This window comes from Limulus polyphemus, unplaced genomic scaffold (assembly GCF_000517525.1).
Source record: "Limulus polyphemus unplaced genomic scaffold, Limulus_polyphemus-2.1.2 Scaffold1980, whole genome shotgun sequence".
NCBI lineage: Eukaryota > Metazoa > Arthropoda > Merostomata > Xiphosura > Limulidae > Limulus > Limulus polyphemus.
In genome coordinates, this window is record NW_013667590.1 from 1 (window position 1) to 18,184 (window position 18,184).

The following is an 18,184-nucleotide window of genomic DNA, read 5'->3' on the forward strand; positions in this document are numbered from 1 at the left end:
ATGTGTTACATTTGACCTCGACCTTTCGTTTGCTTTTGTCGATGCATAGATGTATAACATTTGACCTCGACCTTTCGTTTGCTTTTGTGGTAGAATGTGTATTGTTGAAACACGATACATTTGTAAGTGGTAGAATGTGTATTGTTGAAATACGACACATTTGTAAGTGGTAGAATGTGTATTGTTGAAACACGACACATTTGTAAGTGGTAGAATGTGTATTGTTGAAACACGACACATTTGCAAGTAGTAGAATGTGTATTGTTGAAACACGATACATTTGTAAGTGGTAGAATGTGTATTGTTGAAATACGACACATTTGTAAGTGGTAGAATGTGTATTGTTGAAACACGACACATTTGTAAGTGGTAGAATGTGTATTGTTGAAACACGACACATTTGTAAGTGGTAGAATGTGTACTGTTGAAAAACGACACATTTGTAAGTGGTAGAATGTGTCTTGTTGTCACAAATGAAAAGTCATAAAATACAATATTATTAGTTAGCAACGCTAATTTACTGCAAACTGTGAGAATGAAAAATAATTATGAATATTTAATGACCTAATCACACTTTCTAATTATTACTAGGTGTTACATTAGCTATCAGTGGTGAAGCAATAGACAAGCCTTAACGTGTAACTTGGTACAGGTGACACAAGACTTACAATTTCTAATCATTTCCCACTGGGAGAGAAACGTATTAATTAAAGACTGCCATTGTTCAGTGCGTGAGAAATGCTAGCAAGCAAGACTGACAATATAACTAGAGGATGCAGAGCTAGGGCGTTGAAAGGCGGATTTTGCATAAAGTATTTAAATAAGGTTAATGATCACGTGACTAAAGCTGCAGCTCTGATTGGTGTGGTCGTCGGCAGTGCAAAGTGAGTTCTAAAAATTAAAAAAAAAAAAACTTACGAAGTCGGAGTGAAAATCAAACATAAGAAATTATACATCAGTCAGGTTCCCAGGTGTTCAACTTATAAAAGAAATAAATCAAGTAATTTGAATTTAAAGAATACACAAAGAACTAAAGCAAAATTAGGCTTGACGCTGAAAATGGCGGTGATGCAGCAATTCGTATAGAGATGCAGGATCTGGAAAAAAAAAGGCAAAACTGGAAGAAAATAAATGATAAACCTGTAGATCTGCTAAAACAACGTTGAAAAGCCATCGTTTGTCCCCTGTAGTTTGGACTTCCTTGCAGAAACTCCCGAAGGACGGGTACGTGGCTGAACACTACGGAAGGGAGAAGTAATAAAATAAAGATTCGAACTGGTGTATTTAGGTGTTTTACACTCACAAAAAAAGAAACCTATCATTCTATAGGTATTTGAAGAACTTGTAGCATTTTGCCACAATCTAATTCTTCGTATTTTTAGCCGACACTGGGCAGCTTGTACATAATTGAACAGAGTTGTTTAAACAAGGCTTGGAATGGCCTATTCTTTCACTAGTCAGTGGGCCAGACTAGTTTCGGAGAATTCCACTCCTCATCGGTGACCCTGGACACTACCACCAAATGAAACTTCAGACCAAACCAACCACAGACACACCCCCAATGAAAACATAAGACCATTCAAAGCCTTTACTTGTTGTTAAACAAATGTTTAAACAATTCTATTCAAAACAGAGACCGTTTTGCTGTGTTGGTATTGACACACAGATTAATAATTATTTTAATTTTTGTCAGACGACTGATAAAAATACCACACTGACGAATTAATCTTGTTTTTTTTTGTTTTTAATTATGCACAAAGCTACACAAGGGCTATCTGTGCTCTGCCCACCACGGGTATCGAAACCCGGTTTCTAGCGTTGTAAGTCCGCAGACATACCGCTGTGCCACTGGGGGGCTGAATTAATCTTCTTCTCCCTATTAAAAAAAACCCTTATCATGTAATTGTATATAATCATTGTAAATATTTTGAATGTGACAAAACTGTCATCCATGTTGCCAAGCAACAACTCTGTCACCCATGTTACTAAGCAACAACTCTTGATACAATTAATTACTTTTTTCTAGACTTTTTTAAAAGACTAATTTAATGACAATTAGAAAAAAACAAAACGTTGTATGCTATCAACTACAAAGATGTTATTCACCAATTAAAAAAAAACTATTTTATTATTCTATCAAAAAATACAACTGATGGTTTGTGATAGTCTATATTCTGGCTCGAGCCAAATAATATAAAGACCTACGTCTCGCCTCCATTACAACAAAGAAAATCCGTCGTAAAATGACTAACTTAACGTTATTCAATCATAGTGCTGATAGTACGTAATATCTTCTTTCATATTTCAAGAATTCGAATACGTAAAGTTCAGGAAATAAATAAAATACCCCCCCACCCCCCTCGGAAGAAGAAGAAAACTTCTATAACTGTATACTTACGTTTTCGAGGGTCAATAATCGAAGGTACCACGTCATCTAGTTCGTCGCGATAGGGGGCGTCAGTGAGATCCTCAAAATTTATAATAAACATAGAAACAATTCCCTCTTCATTTCTGATAGGGGCCATCACCTGGCTGCATAAAAACTTGGAACCTATAACAAAGAAATATATGTGGACTGACTAAAGGTTAAAGAAAATTTAATATACTTGCTGATTCAATTTTAAACATGTACAAATACGTTGTTAAGCGCAAAGCTAACAAAATGGACTATCTCTGCTGTGTCCACCGCAAGTATCCAAAAAAAAAAAAAAAAAAAAAAACGATTATTAGCGTTATAAGCCCTCAAAATGAACACTGACCCATTGTGTGACGGGGATTGCGAGTCGAGTGTCTTAACCACCTGGCCATGCCGGGCCCAGTCCATAAATTACAACAAGGTTGGAATTTGTTATTTGTGTTTGTAGTGATGACTCGAAATTTAGATCAGGCCCATATATGTTAGTCAATTAGTATTTTTAGAGAAACGCCACATTGGGCTATCTGTTGTGTCCACAGCAGGGAATCGAACCCCGGATTTTATCATTGTAAGTACGTAAACTTACCGATGTACCACTGCGTTCACAGCGGGAAATCGAACCCCGGATTTTAGCGTTGTAATTACGGGAACTTACAGCTCTACCACCAGGGGTCGCCCTTATATTTCGATTGTAAATTTCAAAATGTTTGCTTGCGTCGCTTTACAAAAAAAAAGTCGTTTATTTAGTAATACACTGACTGTGGTGAATTGATACGATAGGATCCAGTTTTAATTTCACTAATTGACCGTAACTTCCTCCTGGCTTTTTAAACAGAAGAATAAGTGACGTAACAACTTGTACCTATGAATTCCAGATTAACATAATTGTGGATGATATTCTAATGAGTTTACAATGACTGCGGGTGTGGATGAACAATCCTCATATTCACAAGTGAAGCGACTTTCCCCTGTGACATTAAAACCGTAAAAACGGATCATTTTTGTAAACTCAAGCTCAAAGTACATATCGGAATGTATGATTTTATAATATTGTTAAAACTACGTGTGCAAAGCTACGTGAGGGCCATCTGCGCTAGTCATTTACTAACTGGCCCGGCATGGCCAGGTGGTTAGGGCGGTCGACTCGTAATCTGAGGGTCGCGGGTTCAAATCCCCGTCAAACCAGACATGGTCGCCCCTTTCAGCCGTGGGAGCGTTATAATGTGACGGTCAATCCCTCTATTCGTTGGTAAAGGAGTAGCCCAACAGTTGGCGGTGGTGGTGATGACTAGCTGCCTTCCCTCTAGTTTTACACTGCTAAATTAGGGACGGCTAGCACAGGTAGCCCTCGTGTAGCTTTGCGCAAAATCCATAACAAACCAAACTATTTACTAATTTTGAAGTGATAGCCTATATAGAGGGAAAAGCAGCTGGTCAACACCATCACCAACAACTAATCGTATTTGAGTGAGTAGTGGGATTTAAGCGTCACTTGTATAACACTGAACGTTTTTGTTTGTTTGTTTGTTTTTTGGCACTAACGGGACGCAAACCATTGAACGTCGGATCCACAGTTCAGCATGTTAACCGCTGGACCGCACTGAGTCCAGAAAGAATCGCAACATTTGTGTTTCTAATACCGATGTGTTAAGCAGTAATATTTTTACTTTATTGTAAAAAAAATGTTAGTTTACTTTAAAGCAAGAAAGTTATAAACAGAAACTCGTCTTCCAATAGTTTAATGACAACCACCGGATCAATATCTTATTCTGTCTCATGATGTTTATTTTGTAGAATGGCTTTATTACAAGTTGTTGTTTTTATCTCTCTACACTTTGCATGTTTTGTATCATAATAATAATACTTTTGATGATAATATTATTGGCTAATTAGATTAATTATTTCACACTAATCAGATTTTGATCTTTACTTACCTTCATCTACCGTTCAGTAAATATTGTTAATTATTAATTATTTCACACTAATCAGAGTTTGATCTTTACTTACCTTCATCTACCGTCCAGTAAATATTGTTAATTATTTCACACTAATCAGATTTTGATTTTTACTTACCTTCAGCTAGCGTCCACTAAATATTGTTAATTATTAATTATTTCACACTAATCAGATTTTGATCTTAACTTACCTTCATCTGCCGTCCAGTAAATATTATTAATTATTTCACACTAATCAGATATTGATCTTTACTCACCTTCAACTACCGTCCAGTAAATATTGTTTCTCTACAATATGTTTGTGTAAGCTGAGAATTTACGTCTGTTGAAGGACCGAGGGTAACGTTTCCGGACTATAATTTACGGGGGCTCATACTTCGCGCCCCTTTGTCTCAGAAACTCGATTAGCTTTTTGAAACCGTGAATACTTCGTAAGAGCGAAGGTAATATCACTATTCGGTCAGACAAGTGTAGCCCAAGAGTTGGCGGTGGGTGCTGTTGACTAGCTGCTTTCCCTATAGTCTACCAGTTCAAAATTAGGGATGAATATATATGCGCGGATAGTTCTCGTGTGGATTTGCGCGAAAATTCTCGAACAAACAAAGATGATTTGAATATACAGCGAGTTTATAAGTTTGATGGCTATATAAAATATCAAATATTGAACCGTGATAATAAATTGATAGTTGCAAAAAGTTATAACTTACTAAACTAACAATACCTGTTATATTTATAACACACGAGTCACAACACGAATATATAGTCTTGTACAACAAAATCCTGTACCGAGTCGTGTCAGTCGGTTTGTATAGGTCCAAAAGGATTGGCTCCCGAGTCGTGTCAGTCGGTTTGTACAGCTCCAAGAGGATTGGATCCCGAGTCGTGTCAGTCGGTTCGTACAGCTCCAAGAGGATTGGACCCCGAGTCCTGTCAGTCGGTTTGTACAGCTCCAAGAGGATTGGAACCCGAGTCCTGTCAGTCGGTTTGTACAGCTCCAAGAGGATGGGACCCCGAGTCGTGTCAGTCGGTTTGTACTACTCCAACAGGATTGGATCCCGAGTCGTGTCAGTCGGTTTGTACAGCTCCAAGAGGATTGGACCCCAAGTCCTCAGTCGGTTTGTACAGCTCCAAGAGGATTGGAACCCGAGTCCTGTCAGTCGGTTTGTACAGCTCCAAGAGGATTGGATCCCGAGTCCTGTCAGTCGGTTTGTACAGCTCCAAGAGGATTGGACCCCGAGTCCTGTCAGTCGGTTTGTACAGCTCCAAGAGGATTGGACCCCGAGTCCTGTCAGTCGGTTTGTACAGCTCCAAGAGGATTGGATCCCGAGTCGTGTCAGTTGGTTTGTATTCGGTGAGACAAAAGTTGCCCCAGAGATGGCGATCGATGCTACTGACTAACTACCTTCTTTCTGAAAAGTAAGGACGATAACCCTTTGCGTAGCTTTGCGCAAGAATTCTGAAATATAATCCACTGAGTGACTTTTTTGTGTGTGTAAAACGTTTGTTTTAATTTCGGTAATTTTAAAGGCTGCGAATTTCGAATAATCTCCGAGTATTTTAGAAAAAAAAAAAGCTTATCATTTCACAGAAATTGGTAACCCTAAAAACTTCTGGCGTTGAGTTAAAAACATTTAGGAATACTTGTATAATAAATTCTAACCATATTATCCCTAACAGCTGCCTCCTTGTGTAATAACTTTTAACTATATTATCCCTAACAGCTGCCTCCTTGTGTAATAACTTTTAACTATATTATCCCTAACAGACACCCCGAGGAGAGAAAAAATATCCCGCTAGGTTGACTATAAAATGTAATAAAGAGGTAATTTTAGGTGCGATGACACGAGCCTGGCATTATTTAAATATTTTCAACGGCTGTGGTACAAAAGACGCATGCGCAGTTGGCGTTGTTCACTAGCTGTGTTCCTGCGTATAGTACACACCCACTGATCAGACAATTAATAAAAAAATTTCAAAGTAATCAAATTTGCTTATAGAGAAAGCGTTGTCTTTTTTTTTTCTTCTAACTTTTCTTAAACACTTCTCAACTTAAAAGTTCTCAGAAGATTACTTACGTAAGTCTAATTAAATTCTGCAATCATTAGTTATGCACCCACTCACCGAGTGTTTTTTTTTTTTTTCATTTCCGGTTCGCGATAGAATAAAATGTAACCAATCACTCTTAAACACAAAAACCCTCCACTACCTATATACTTCTTACTAACCAACAGCTAATGGGTGGAGCCAGTGTCATTATCAGTGAAATTACCAATGAAATAAGGTGAATAAAATATCGCTAAAGCTATTGGTTACTTGTAAGCAATTTTTAACTTGATTATAAAGTTCAAGTATCGACAAAAGCAAACGAAAAGTCGAGGTCAAATATAACACATCTATGCATCGACAAAAGCAAACGAAAGGTCGAGGTCAAATTTTATACATCTATGCATCAATGGTAAAATGTGTATTGTTGAAACACGACACATTTGTAAGTGGTAGAATGTGTATTGTTGAAATACGACACATTTGTAAGTGGTAGAATGTGTATTGTTGAAACACGACACATTTGTAAGTAGTGCAATGTGTAATATTGAAACACGACACATTTGTAAGTGGTAAAATGTGTATTGTTGAAACACGACACATTTGTAAGTGGTAGAATGTGTATTGTTGAAATACGACACATTTGTAAGTGGTAGAATGTGTATTGTTGAAACACGACACATTTGTAAGTAGTGCAATGTGTAATATTGAAACACGACACATTTGTAAGGTATCGATTCTTTTTTTCCCATTCTCTCCCTTCTTGTTTTACACGAGCATCCGTTTTTGTTTTTATTTAAGTGCACTTTATTGTTGCTGATCATTCTGAACAGCGTTTTCAGGAAAGATTAGTATTAAATATGCACGAAACACAATAAATTTTTAAGTATTTGTAATTGTTTAAACACGATAAATGCTTAGGGTTCTGAAAACCAAAACCACAACCAACGAGTTAAATTAAACTTTGTGCCTAGTTCAATATAAGTTTATGTATTTATCATTTTTTATTACGACTGGTCTGCTATTAAGTGTGCTTAACAGACACGTCTGATAAGTTAGGAAGTCGACTGTCTCTCTGTTCAATATAAGTTTATGTATTTATCATTTTTTATTACGACTGGGTTGTCATTGTATTTAATCGGTATATAGGATAAATTGGGGAGTTCACTGTCGCTCGGTTCTACATGTGTTTATAAGTTTTTCTATTACGACTGATTTGTTATTATGTTTTTTACCGATACGTCTGTTAAATTGGGAAATCGAATGTCCCTCTGCTTTACATATGTTATGTGTTTTTTTTACAAGGCTGTTGTTACTTATATGAATGTATAAGTAAAGAGAAGCTTTGTGCTTCCACAGAAAATTTAGGAACGTAAAAGGAACATCACAAAATTCAGAGGATACGTGATGAGAGACAGTCGACTTCTTAACTTATCAGACGTGTCTGTTAAACAATTCTGGCTCTTCTGGAATATACCCAGTTAATCTTGGCTCTCCTGGAATATAATCCAGTTAATCCTGGCTTTCCTGGAATGTAACCCAGTTAATTAATCTTGGCTCTCCTGGAATATAACCTGGTCAATCCTGGCCCTTCTGGAATATACCCAGTTAACGTTGGCTCTCCTGGAATATAATCTAGTTAATCCTGGCTTTCCTGCAAGGTAGACACAGAAGGAAAAAAAAGAGACCCAGTAACGTAAAAAAAAACAACTATATTATAATATATATGCAGAAGAAGAAACTCAAACACAGGAAAAAATGGTGTTATAAATACCAATTATGTAGACGTTCTTTCCTGAACTCAAGGGAAATTAAACAATCACAAACACCAGCCAATCTGAAACTATGGAGAGCGAAGTGGCGTTTTTTTATTTGTTTATTATTAAGCACAAAGCTACAGAAAGAGCTATCTGTGCTGTGCCCACCACGGGTATCGAAACCCGGTTTTTTTAGCGTAACAAGTCTTCGGCCATATCGTTGAGCAACTGGAGGGCACAGTTTGCATTTCACGCGGTTTATCATCATGATCCATGGGTTTAAAAGCTCAACAAGAGCAAAATGATAATCTTGGTTAGCAGTAGAGAAACAAATACCCGAGAAAGTTCCAGATTATAGAGGAGTATGGAATCGAGTATACCCTTAGGATAAAGAAGTTACTTAAACGTTTAATTACCCGAAGGTTTTGACTTGGGAGACAATACGGACCCAAGAAGTATCATGTTTTCATGGTTACAGAAACAAATTCTAAGAAGTGTTCCTAAATTAAGGTGCTGGGAAACGCTAATGGAATTTCTTTCTGTTATATGTTTGAAATAAGTATATCTTTCTTAATTATATATATATATGTACATAGAAAACGATGGGACGTGTTATTTTATTTCATATATTCTAACAAATCCAGACACCTTACGTATTTGTCCGTGTTGATTGAATACTCATCTTGCAACGGATGCAACTGATGTGGTAATACCGTACCGTATTGTTCCGGAAACTTCGACACGATTCTCGAAAGTGAGAAATACAAACTTTGTAGAAAAAAAAATCATATCTAGTTGGCAGCAGCTCACTCTAGCGGTACTTGAGTAAAACGTTGGGATTATCCCTCAGTCATAAGACAACTAAGTTGTTGCCCATCATTGATAACACTTAAGTAAGTGCTCTCCCAAGCGTCTTTAGTACATGTACTTTAAGACCTTGATCCAAGCAATCGGAACTATGCTATTGATTACCGGAAAGGAAATGAATAGCATTGGTTCCTATACATATCTTTTAGTACCAAAAATAGAGTATTTAACCAATATTGTTCAAAAATACATAACACACTGACGAATCTAAACTTCCGGTATACACAAACTATGACGAATTAAAACCTTCCAAACATACATTTAATGACGAATTAAAACTTCTGAAAAACACAAACAACGACGAATTGAAACTTCCGAAATACACAAACAACGACGAATTGAAACTTCCGAAATACACAAACAACGACGAATTGAAACTTCCGAAATAAACAAACAACGACGAATTGAAACTTCCGAAATACACAAACAATGACGAATTAAAACTTCCGAAATACATAAACAATGACGAATTAAAACCTTCCAAACATACATTTAATGACGAATTAAAACTTCTGAAAAACACAAACAACGACGAATTAAAACTTCCGAAATACACAAACAATGACGAATTAACAGCACGTTTGTTCATTATGATTTTGTAGAAATCATGTCAGAACGTCAAGTTCTGATGGTAATATTATGAAGACTTTCAAGTACAAAATACGTTATTTTGTGATGATGATACAATGCCTCACGTTAATTATTAGTAAATGTCTTGAAATTAATTATTTTTTCTTTAGATTTTCGAGATTCGGTTTGATAACAATATTTATTTTAGACAACTATTAATCGTATATGACCGCAAGTTAGTCGCATACGTACAAACAACAGTGCTCATTTCACCTTATTAAATTAAGTACAAACAACAGTGCTCATTTCACCTTATTAAATTAGTCTTGACATCTTTCTATACTGTAATATGACGACAATTCCACTTTTGACTATTTTTTTTATTACGACTGGTCTGCTATTAAGTGTAATTATTTTGTAACACCACTCCAGACCTAAGGACTAAAACACACGTCTAAACCAGTAAGTATATAGAAATTATTATGTTTGTTGTGTAAGCACAAACCTGCACAATGAGCTTTCTGTGCTTTGCCCACCACAGGTATCGAGACCCGGTTTCTAGCGTTGTAAGTCCGCAGACATACCGCTGTGTCACTGGGTGCAATTATTTTGGACTATACATACCACTGTCCTTCTAACAATGTTCTATATATTTAGAATCTGGTTACACATAGATACTGTTTTGATAATACAAATGCATACTTACACAGATTGTCCTAACGAAAACTGTAGAACATATAAGGGATTAGTATACGTATATAACCGAGAGTTTAAAGCGTACTTAATCCACATCTATAGGTACGTTATAAATAAATATATATATATTCAGATAGCAGAAGTACATGGCTGGTTTTCTAATACACATCTGTGTAAGACGTGTGTGTGTGTGTGTCGTGGATATTTACACCTCGTGTACGTGTGTAGAAATGGCAATGTAACAAGAGTTCCTACATCTATAGACGCATATAGCTGATAATGTTTATATTGTAAAGTTAGAATCAAACTCTAAATATCGTTGCAAGATATCACCCAGTTATTATTGGCTCTCCTGGAATATAATCCAGTTAATCCTGGCTTTCCTGGAATATAACCTGGTCAATCCTGGCTCTCCTGGAATATATCCAGTTAATCCTGGCTTTCCTGGAATATAACCTGCTCAATCCTGGCTCTCCTGGAATATAACCTGGTCAATCCTGGCTCTCCTGGAATATACCCAGTTAATCTTGGCTCTCCTGGAATATAACCTGGTCAATCCTGGCTCTCCTGGAATATAACCAGTTAATCTTGGCTTTCCTGGAATATAGCCTGGTCAATCCTGACTCTCCTGGAATATAACCTGGTCAATCCTGGCTCTCCTGGAATATACCCAGTTATTCTTGGCTTTCCTGGAATATAATCCAGTTTATCCTGGCTTTCCTGGAATATAATCTGGTCAATTCTGGCTCTTCTGGAATATACCCAGTTAATCTTGGTTTTCCTGGAATATAACCAATTAATTTTGGCTCTCCTGGAATATAATCTGTTATTATTTTGTAACACCACTCCAGACCTAAGTATTATAACACATGTCCAGACTATATAGACATTATTTTGTAACACCACTCCAGACCTAAGTATTATAACACATGTCCAGACTATATAGACATTATTTTGTAACACCACTCCAGACCTAAGTATTATAACACATGTCCAGACTATATAGACATTATTTTGTAACACCACTCCAGACCTAAGTATTATAACACATGTCCAGACTATATAGACTAAATCACCCTAACTTTATCGCTTTTCTCATATTAATTAATTAATTAATATCAATGTCCATATATTACGCTCTACTGTTATAGCTACTGAATAAAATAAATTGCCCTTAATTTAGCGCTTTTATAAAGACATTAAATAAAGTAAAATGCTCAAATTTACCGTTATTTTTCAAACATCATCTATAACATATTGTTCTAAATTTTGTGCTTTTATATCAATCAAAAAAAGTAAGTTTCTCAAATTTCTTGTAATCATTATATCAAATAAACTGTCCCGAACTTAGCGCTTTTTCTGCAAACGTTAAATAACTTTAGTAATGCAAACACACCCTTATGATGTTAAAAATTACAAAATGCGTTATAATTACTGTTCTTTTTAGTTAATGTGTGAGCAAGAATTAATTAAAATATATAATAATTACCTTGACCCATGTCAATGGTGAGGGCTCGGCGTCTCTGAGGCTCAGTGTTGGGGACAGTGAAGCTGAGCTGACAAACTACACAAGACAAAGTCACACAACATACAGACAGACAGACAGACAAAGAAACTAACACAATCTACTGCTGACAAACTCCTCTGGTAGTTAATTAAACTAATATTAACGTAGAAGCACGACATGAGAGCTTTCAATTAATTATGTTCATTACGTCTCTTCTAATGAAACAAGTTATTTTCAATACGCCTAACCACCACAGAGTTCCTTCTACATTGTTTACCAGTTCACGAACAGAAGGTTTCACCAATTCCTTCTGTGTTTAGGTTTTAACGCCCTATTACTAATACCGAAACACAAATGCTTATGAGCGTCAAAATGTGACAAACAGTTTAAGTTTTGAGCCTATTTAAAAAAAAAATCGTTTTCGATCTTCACACTAAAATCTGTATAATTTAAACAATAGTGATTTACAATTATATATATTGAGAAAACTTTAGCAAGTATCTTGTATTGTTGAGACAACAGTAATATATATACTGAGATTGAGAGACTTTAGCAAGTATCTTGTATTGTTGAGACAACAGTAATATAAATACTGAGGTTGAGAGACTTTAGCAAGTATCTTGTATTGTTGAGACAACAGTAATATAAATACTGAGGTTGAGAGACTTTAGTAATTATCCTGTACTGTTGAGACAATAGTGATATAAATATTGATATTGAGAGACTTTAGCAAGTACCTGTATTGTTGAGACAACAGTGATATAAATACGGACATTGAGAGACTTTAGCAAGTACCTGTATTGTTGAGACAATAGTGATATAAATACTGACATTGAGAGACTTTAGCAAGTATCCTGTAATATATCTAAAGACATAGCACGGTTGCAAATCAATTTTCAGTGTTAACTTTTTTTTTAATAAGCACGTTGAATATATGAACTAATATTTATAGCGTATTAAACCTAGGAGACATTAAACATACTAGTATTTGATAGCATACAGATCAGTAATACCCTATAACACAAATACTTGTACTTTATCCGACAGGCATAATGTTTTAATATAACACACAAATCCCTCGAAGTTACTTATGTTAGCAAAGGTTTTGTCTTTATTTTGAACACCGATTGTAGAATTCTATCCATAAATAACGAAGAAGCGTATCTGTGTAATTAGCTGGCATTCTTTTCATGCTTTCATGCTTTAAACAACGCACCATTTAAGCTGGAAGCACGTTAGCACTAACTAACATGGCGTCCGCATGCACGTCACTCATGCTGCCATATTTCACCGCTGCTCATGCACATGAGAACATGCTGTACTTCTAAACACGTGCATGTCAGCTCAATTCACCTACACGGGGACTGATACACACAAAAAATAAAATTGCTCACCTTAGACTCACGTTTTTTTTATTATTCGTTATTTAGTCGCTTCTTTTTTGTTGCTGTTTTTTTTTTATTAAAATTCTACGCAACTGAGCCGCAGATACTCCTTAAAAAACAATCTCTGTTAAAATAAATATAATAAATTTATAATACTGCCATTTTTTTGTCGAGATTTTACCCATCAAATGAATGTCCAACTAAACACTTATAAAATAAAATACTCAAAAGAAAATTACCGTTGTTAGTTAACCTGTGCTGGATATAACAACAATGTCCAATAAAAAAAAATTGAACGGGAAAATTAATCATTAGATAGCAATAGGTTCCCCCAGTGTGTCAGCGATAAGTTCACGCTAAAATTCGAGGTTCGATTCACCGCGGTGAACAGAGCGCAGATAGCCTATTGTGTGGCTTTGCGCTAAAAAAAAAGGAACAAACAAACAAGACAAATAGCAGTAGTAAAGACAGAATTTGGTGATAAGGTGAACAGTAACGAGACTGATAATGCATCGTGTATTTATTTTTCTATTAACTTTTTAAAATAGGAGTTTAGGTTTACGATGGGTAATAATTACATTTCGTACATATTAAGAGCGTGTGTAGGCATCGTGATATTTCATACAACGATAGGCCTATAAGAAAATTAAACAAAACAAGCAAAAAAAGATGAGAAAAATTTATACTTTACATAATTAGTAATAATGAGTAGTGGAAAGTAAAATAATAATAACAGAAAACTTTAAATGTGCACTTTTAGTGAAAGTGTGGGTAGAAGTTAAAGGCATAGTCAAAACAATCTAAGAAAAAAGGAAACCGAAACCTAAATATTCCATGAACAACAGAGGTGTAAATAATTTGAATAAAAAAAAAACTTGAGAAATCTTAGTGAGAATTTAATAATAAATCGTTTCAAAGTGTTATTTGTGTTTGTTCGAGTGTGGTATACAAACAAGCCTGAGTAATAAGAATGACTTTAAAAAATGAGTAAGCGTTGTAAATTCGTAATTACAATCAATTAATTATGTCATAAGTTTGTTGTATTTGTAAACACAGCATTCTTTATTCAGTATGTTAGGGTTTTTTTTCGAGAAAAACGGTGTATAATAGTATTTCAACTACACTACCAGTCTACTGCCGACGACACATTTTGTTCAATACCAGAACTCATCAGAACGCCATTTGTTAGTATAACAGTTGTATGGTGTGAATATTTATTGTTAGCCAAGTGTGAAATATTGTTATACACCAAACAGGGAATGTATTGTTAAAAGATACAGTAAGCCTAATATATTATTGTTAAAAGATACAGTAAGCCTAATATATTGTCTTACGCATTTATTATTATTCATCATAATCTCACTTCGCCAGTAAAATGTGTTCACACCATAACAACACGTGAATTCATGTTTGCATTACGATAATTTATAGTTTACACGCAATTTGAAACTATATTTCTAATTTAGATCTAGACATGTGACGTAAGAAACTATTCATAAGAATTTCTGAGTAAAAGTAGAGAAGAACGTACAATTGTATCTGCTAAATTGAACGCCAATGAGGCCTTTCGCCCAATACCAGAACGTTTCAGGTAGACTGGGATACGACAGACGTAACAATGGTTGAGACGCTAGTTATATATATATAACAAATTGCTTAACGACAACTGTGCAGACTGGATTAAGTTATTAAAATGAGTCTGTTGGTAATCGTAAATTTGTATGGTTTATGTAAGACATCGAAAAGCTGCACTACTGAACACCTACAAGTGTTTTATAATCAATAAGTTCATTTTAATATTACTTTGTAAAGGTTTCAGCGCTGACTGAAAGGATGGAAACCGTTTTCTTTACACGGCTTCTATAATTGTAAATCAGTTTTAAAACCTGGGTAGAATAAAGAAAAAAACACACATCGGAATCTGTTTGTCGTTTTCTTTGAATGAGGTTCTTTTTAATACGTCAACAACAATAACCAATTTTTACTTGTCATAAGGACACTATAACAATCAAATTATAGATACGTCTTACACAGTGTTGTATTTGGTACAACACTATCCCAGCCTACGCTCCGTGACGTTAAAAGTCTTAATATTTTAACGATTATACAACGGTTTCATTGTTTCATTTGGTATTTGAATCTCGGAAGATCCGGCGACATTTAAACATATACCAGAATACTTAGCGAAGGAGATACGTACTTAGTTCTATTGAATGTCCTTACATCTTGACGAATGTAAGGACTTGGACTAAATATAACGATCCTTCATTGTGTGAATCAAATAAAATTTTATTCATAAACGAACCGAAACTATAAACTGATTAAGTAAATACTTCCTGTATACGAGATTATAACCATGTCTAGAAAATGTACACAGTTGTTTCTCGGAACATAACACTTAATTTCTTTACCCTAATTTTCACTAGCTTGTTTCCTCTCACGAGTTTCTTGCTAAGTAATGGCATAATTAAAAATTTAATGTAAGTCAATAAGTAGGGGAGGAAACTGTGTACTACAGTCGTGATTTGTGGAGGAAGCTAAGTTAGTTAGATGTAGAGTAAATAAGTTTTATTTTTTTCAAGAAAAGCCCTATAAGAATTTTAAATGTGACCAGATTTACGCACTGTGAACGCTTAAATTCCAAACAATGTTATAGTTCTGTACAGTACCAACGCCAATCAATACGTCAATAGCGAACAATGTTACATAACACTGTGATTGTTGTGAGCTGTACCATGTATGATAATTAACACTGTGAAACTAGTTAGAATTGCGCAGGGTCAGCGTGACACATACCTGCCGCAAAGGGTGACGTTTTTAGTGTTTTATGCACTTGTTGAGCAACCTCCAGTGACGTCAAAGGTGTAACGGACCCGATTCCTCGCCTGGAAATATCATTCATGTCACGTGATGTTGGGTGAGTTCCTGCATGATCCCCTATTTCCAGACTTCTAGTTCTTTCCACGGCGTGATGGGTGAGGAAGACCGACTGGTCTAGTGCGGGTATTGTATCCATGACAACAGCTTCTTTCTCAGGCGTTGGCGTTGTTTCTGTCTGTTGCCCTTGTTCTTCTAAGCGACGAACCCCAGGTATTCTCAGACGCAAGGATTTACCGAGGGCAGCTGCAGAAAAATGAAATATCATAGTTATAATTTTTGTTATAATAACTCTGATATGCCATTAAAACTCACATTTTCATAAACACGATTACATACGTGATCATACTGGATGGACTATTCTAGAAACCTTGGTACATTTGTTTTTTTAAAGTTAGAAAACAACTATTAAAAAGTTTAAGACGCAGTGGGCATATACAACTAAAACACGTGACAGGTTGTTATAAATATCCAGACCATTACATTTTACCTAACAACAAATAAATATAAACTGACGAAATAACCAGACCAGCAGACGTTTATAAGCCAAATAAAACGATATAATTATTTTCACGTATACAAAAGTAAATTAACGCCAAATAAAACGATATAATTAATTTCACGTATACGAAAGTAAATTAACGCCAAATAAAAAAATAAAACGATATAATTATTTTCACGTATACAAAGTAAATTAACACCAAATAAAACGATATAATTAATTTCACGTATACGAAAGTAAATTAACATTTTCAGTAGGCTTACCATTACTAAAATAAACTTTTTGTTTGTTTTTTCTTGAAAAAAATATAGGTACGATTTCTAATGAACGAATTTTGCGTAACTGTTTTTTTTATTTAATTGTATATTATATCAAACATTTTATCATATAATTTGTCGATACATTCATAGTTATACGTAATTATTTGTATGATTTTCTTGGTATGTGGCGGAAGTTCGAGCAGGGCTACACAAGGGAAGGTAAGCTAGTCAATCTCACCCGCTGCCAACTCTTAGGCTACTTTTGTCTGATCGAAAAATGGAATTCAATCATCATTTCTGCAGCACACCCAGGGTCCCAAAGTGCGGAGAGCGTTTCTTTCGGCAATGAGTGCGAACCCTAAGTCCATTTTGTTTCCATTACCATTTTGTAATTAATTTGAATATTATCCTGCTCAGTTAAACTTTATTTTTTAGTTGGGGACGAAAATCGAATTCTTTATCAAACAGGAAAAAAAAGAAGCAAGAACAGATTTTAATTAATCAATTGAGAACGAAACATTATTTCCAGAAAAAAAAGGGATTGTAAGAAATATAGTTCTTTAATTAATTAATTAATAATAACTACACGTATATACACTGAAGGCAGTTTTGACCGTCAGAGGACTTTTGAGACATTATCCACAGGATTCAATTTTTTTTTTTAAATAAAGAATTTAATTAACAATTAATGCTTGTTAGAAATTTTGAATTCAAATAACCCGTGTATTTAATTTTTAAAAACTAAAGATTTATTTGACTCATCATTATCTAAAGTATACATGGTCTTAACTACATGTATCTAAAGCGTTTATAATTTAGCCCTAAATTTCGAAGCTACGCTCTTATCATTCACAGGAACTACTACACGTTAGAAAGACTCAGAGCTACTGTAACTTTAATTAAGAACTTATTAGTATGTATTCTGAAGATATGGTAAAAAAGTAAGAATATTATAATTATTTTAAAACTTGACACAACGTTTCGTCAACTTCGAAATAGAAAAGGCTTCAGTTTATGCATATAATAACTTAAAGTAGTGTAGCGAAGGCTAAAAAAAATACAAGATCTGACGATGATATTTATCAAACTAAACGTAATTAAATAGACAGACATTTAGGGTCTACTGTGAAAATAGGATGTCAAACGATATAATTATTTTCACGTATACAAAAGTAGATTAACACCAAATAAAACCATATAATTATTTTCACGTATACAAAAGTAAATTAACACAAAATAAAACGATATAATTATTTTCACGTATACAAAAGTAGATTAACACCGTCGTGATATGTATTTTAGTAATGCTGAACCTACTGAAAATGTCGTGATATGTATTTTAGTAATGC

At 34.9% G+C, this 18,184-nt stretch overlaps 1 protein-coding gene across 1 annotated transcript in view; it reads right to left on the minus strand.

The window, feature by feature from the left end:
• Positions 1 to 2,398: 2,398 nt before the first annotated feature.
• LOC106465552 (potassium voltage-gated channel subfamily H member 2-like) overlaps positions 2,399 to 18,184 on the minus strand; it is a gene marked incomplete at its 3' end in the record, with an annotated part of 55,388 nt that continues 39,602 nt past the window's right edge. Inside the window, exon 3 of the mRNA XM_022393472.1 lies at positions 2,399 to 2,551. Coding sequence (XP_022249180.1) covers positions 2,399 to 2,551 — 153 coding nt within the window. The remainder of the gene's footprint in view (positions 2,552 to 18,184) is intronic.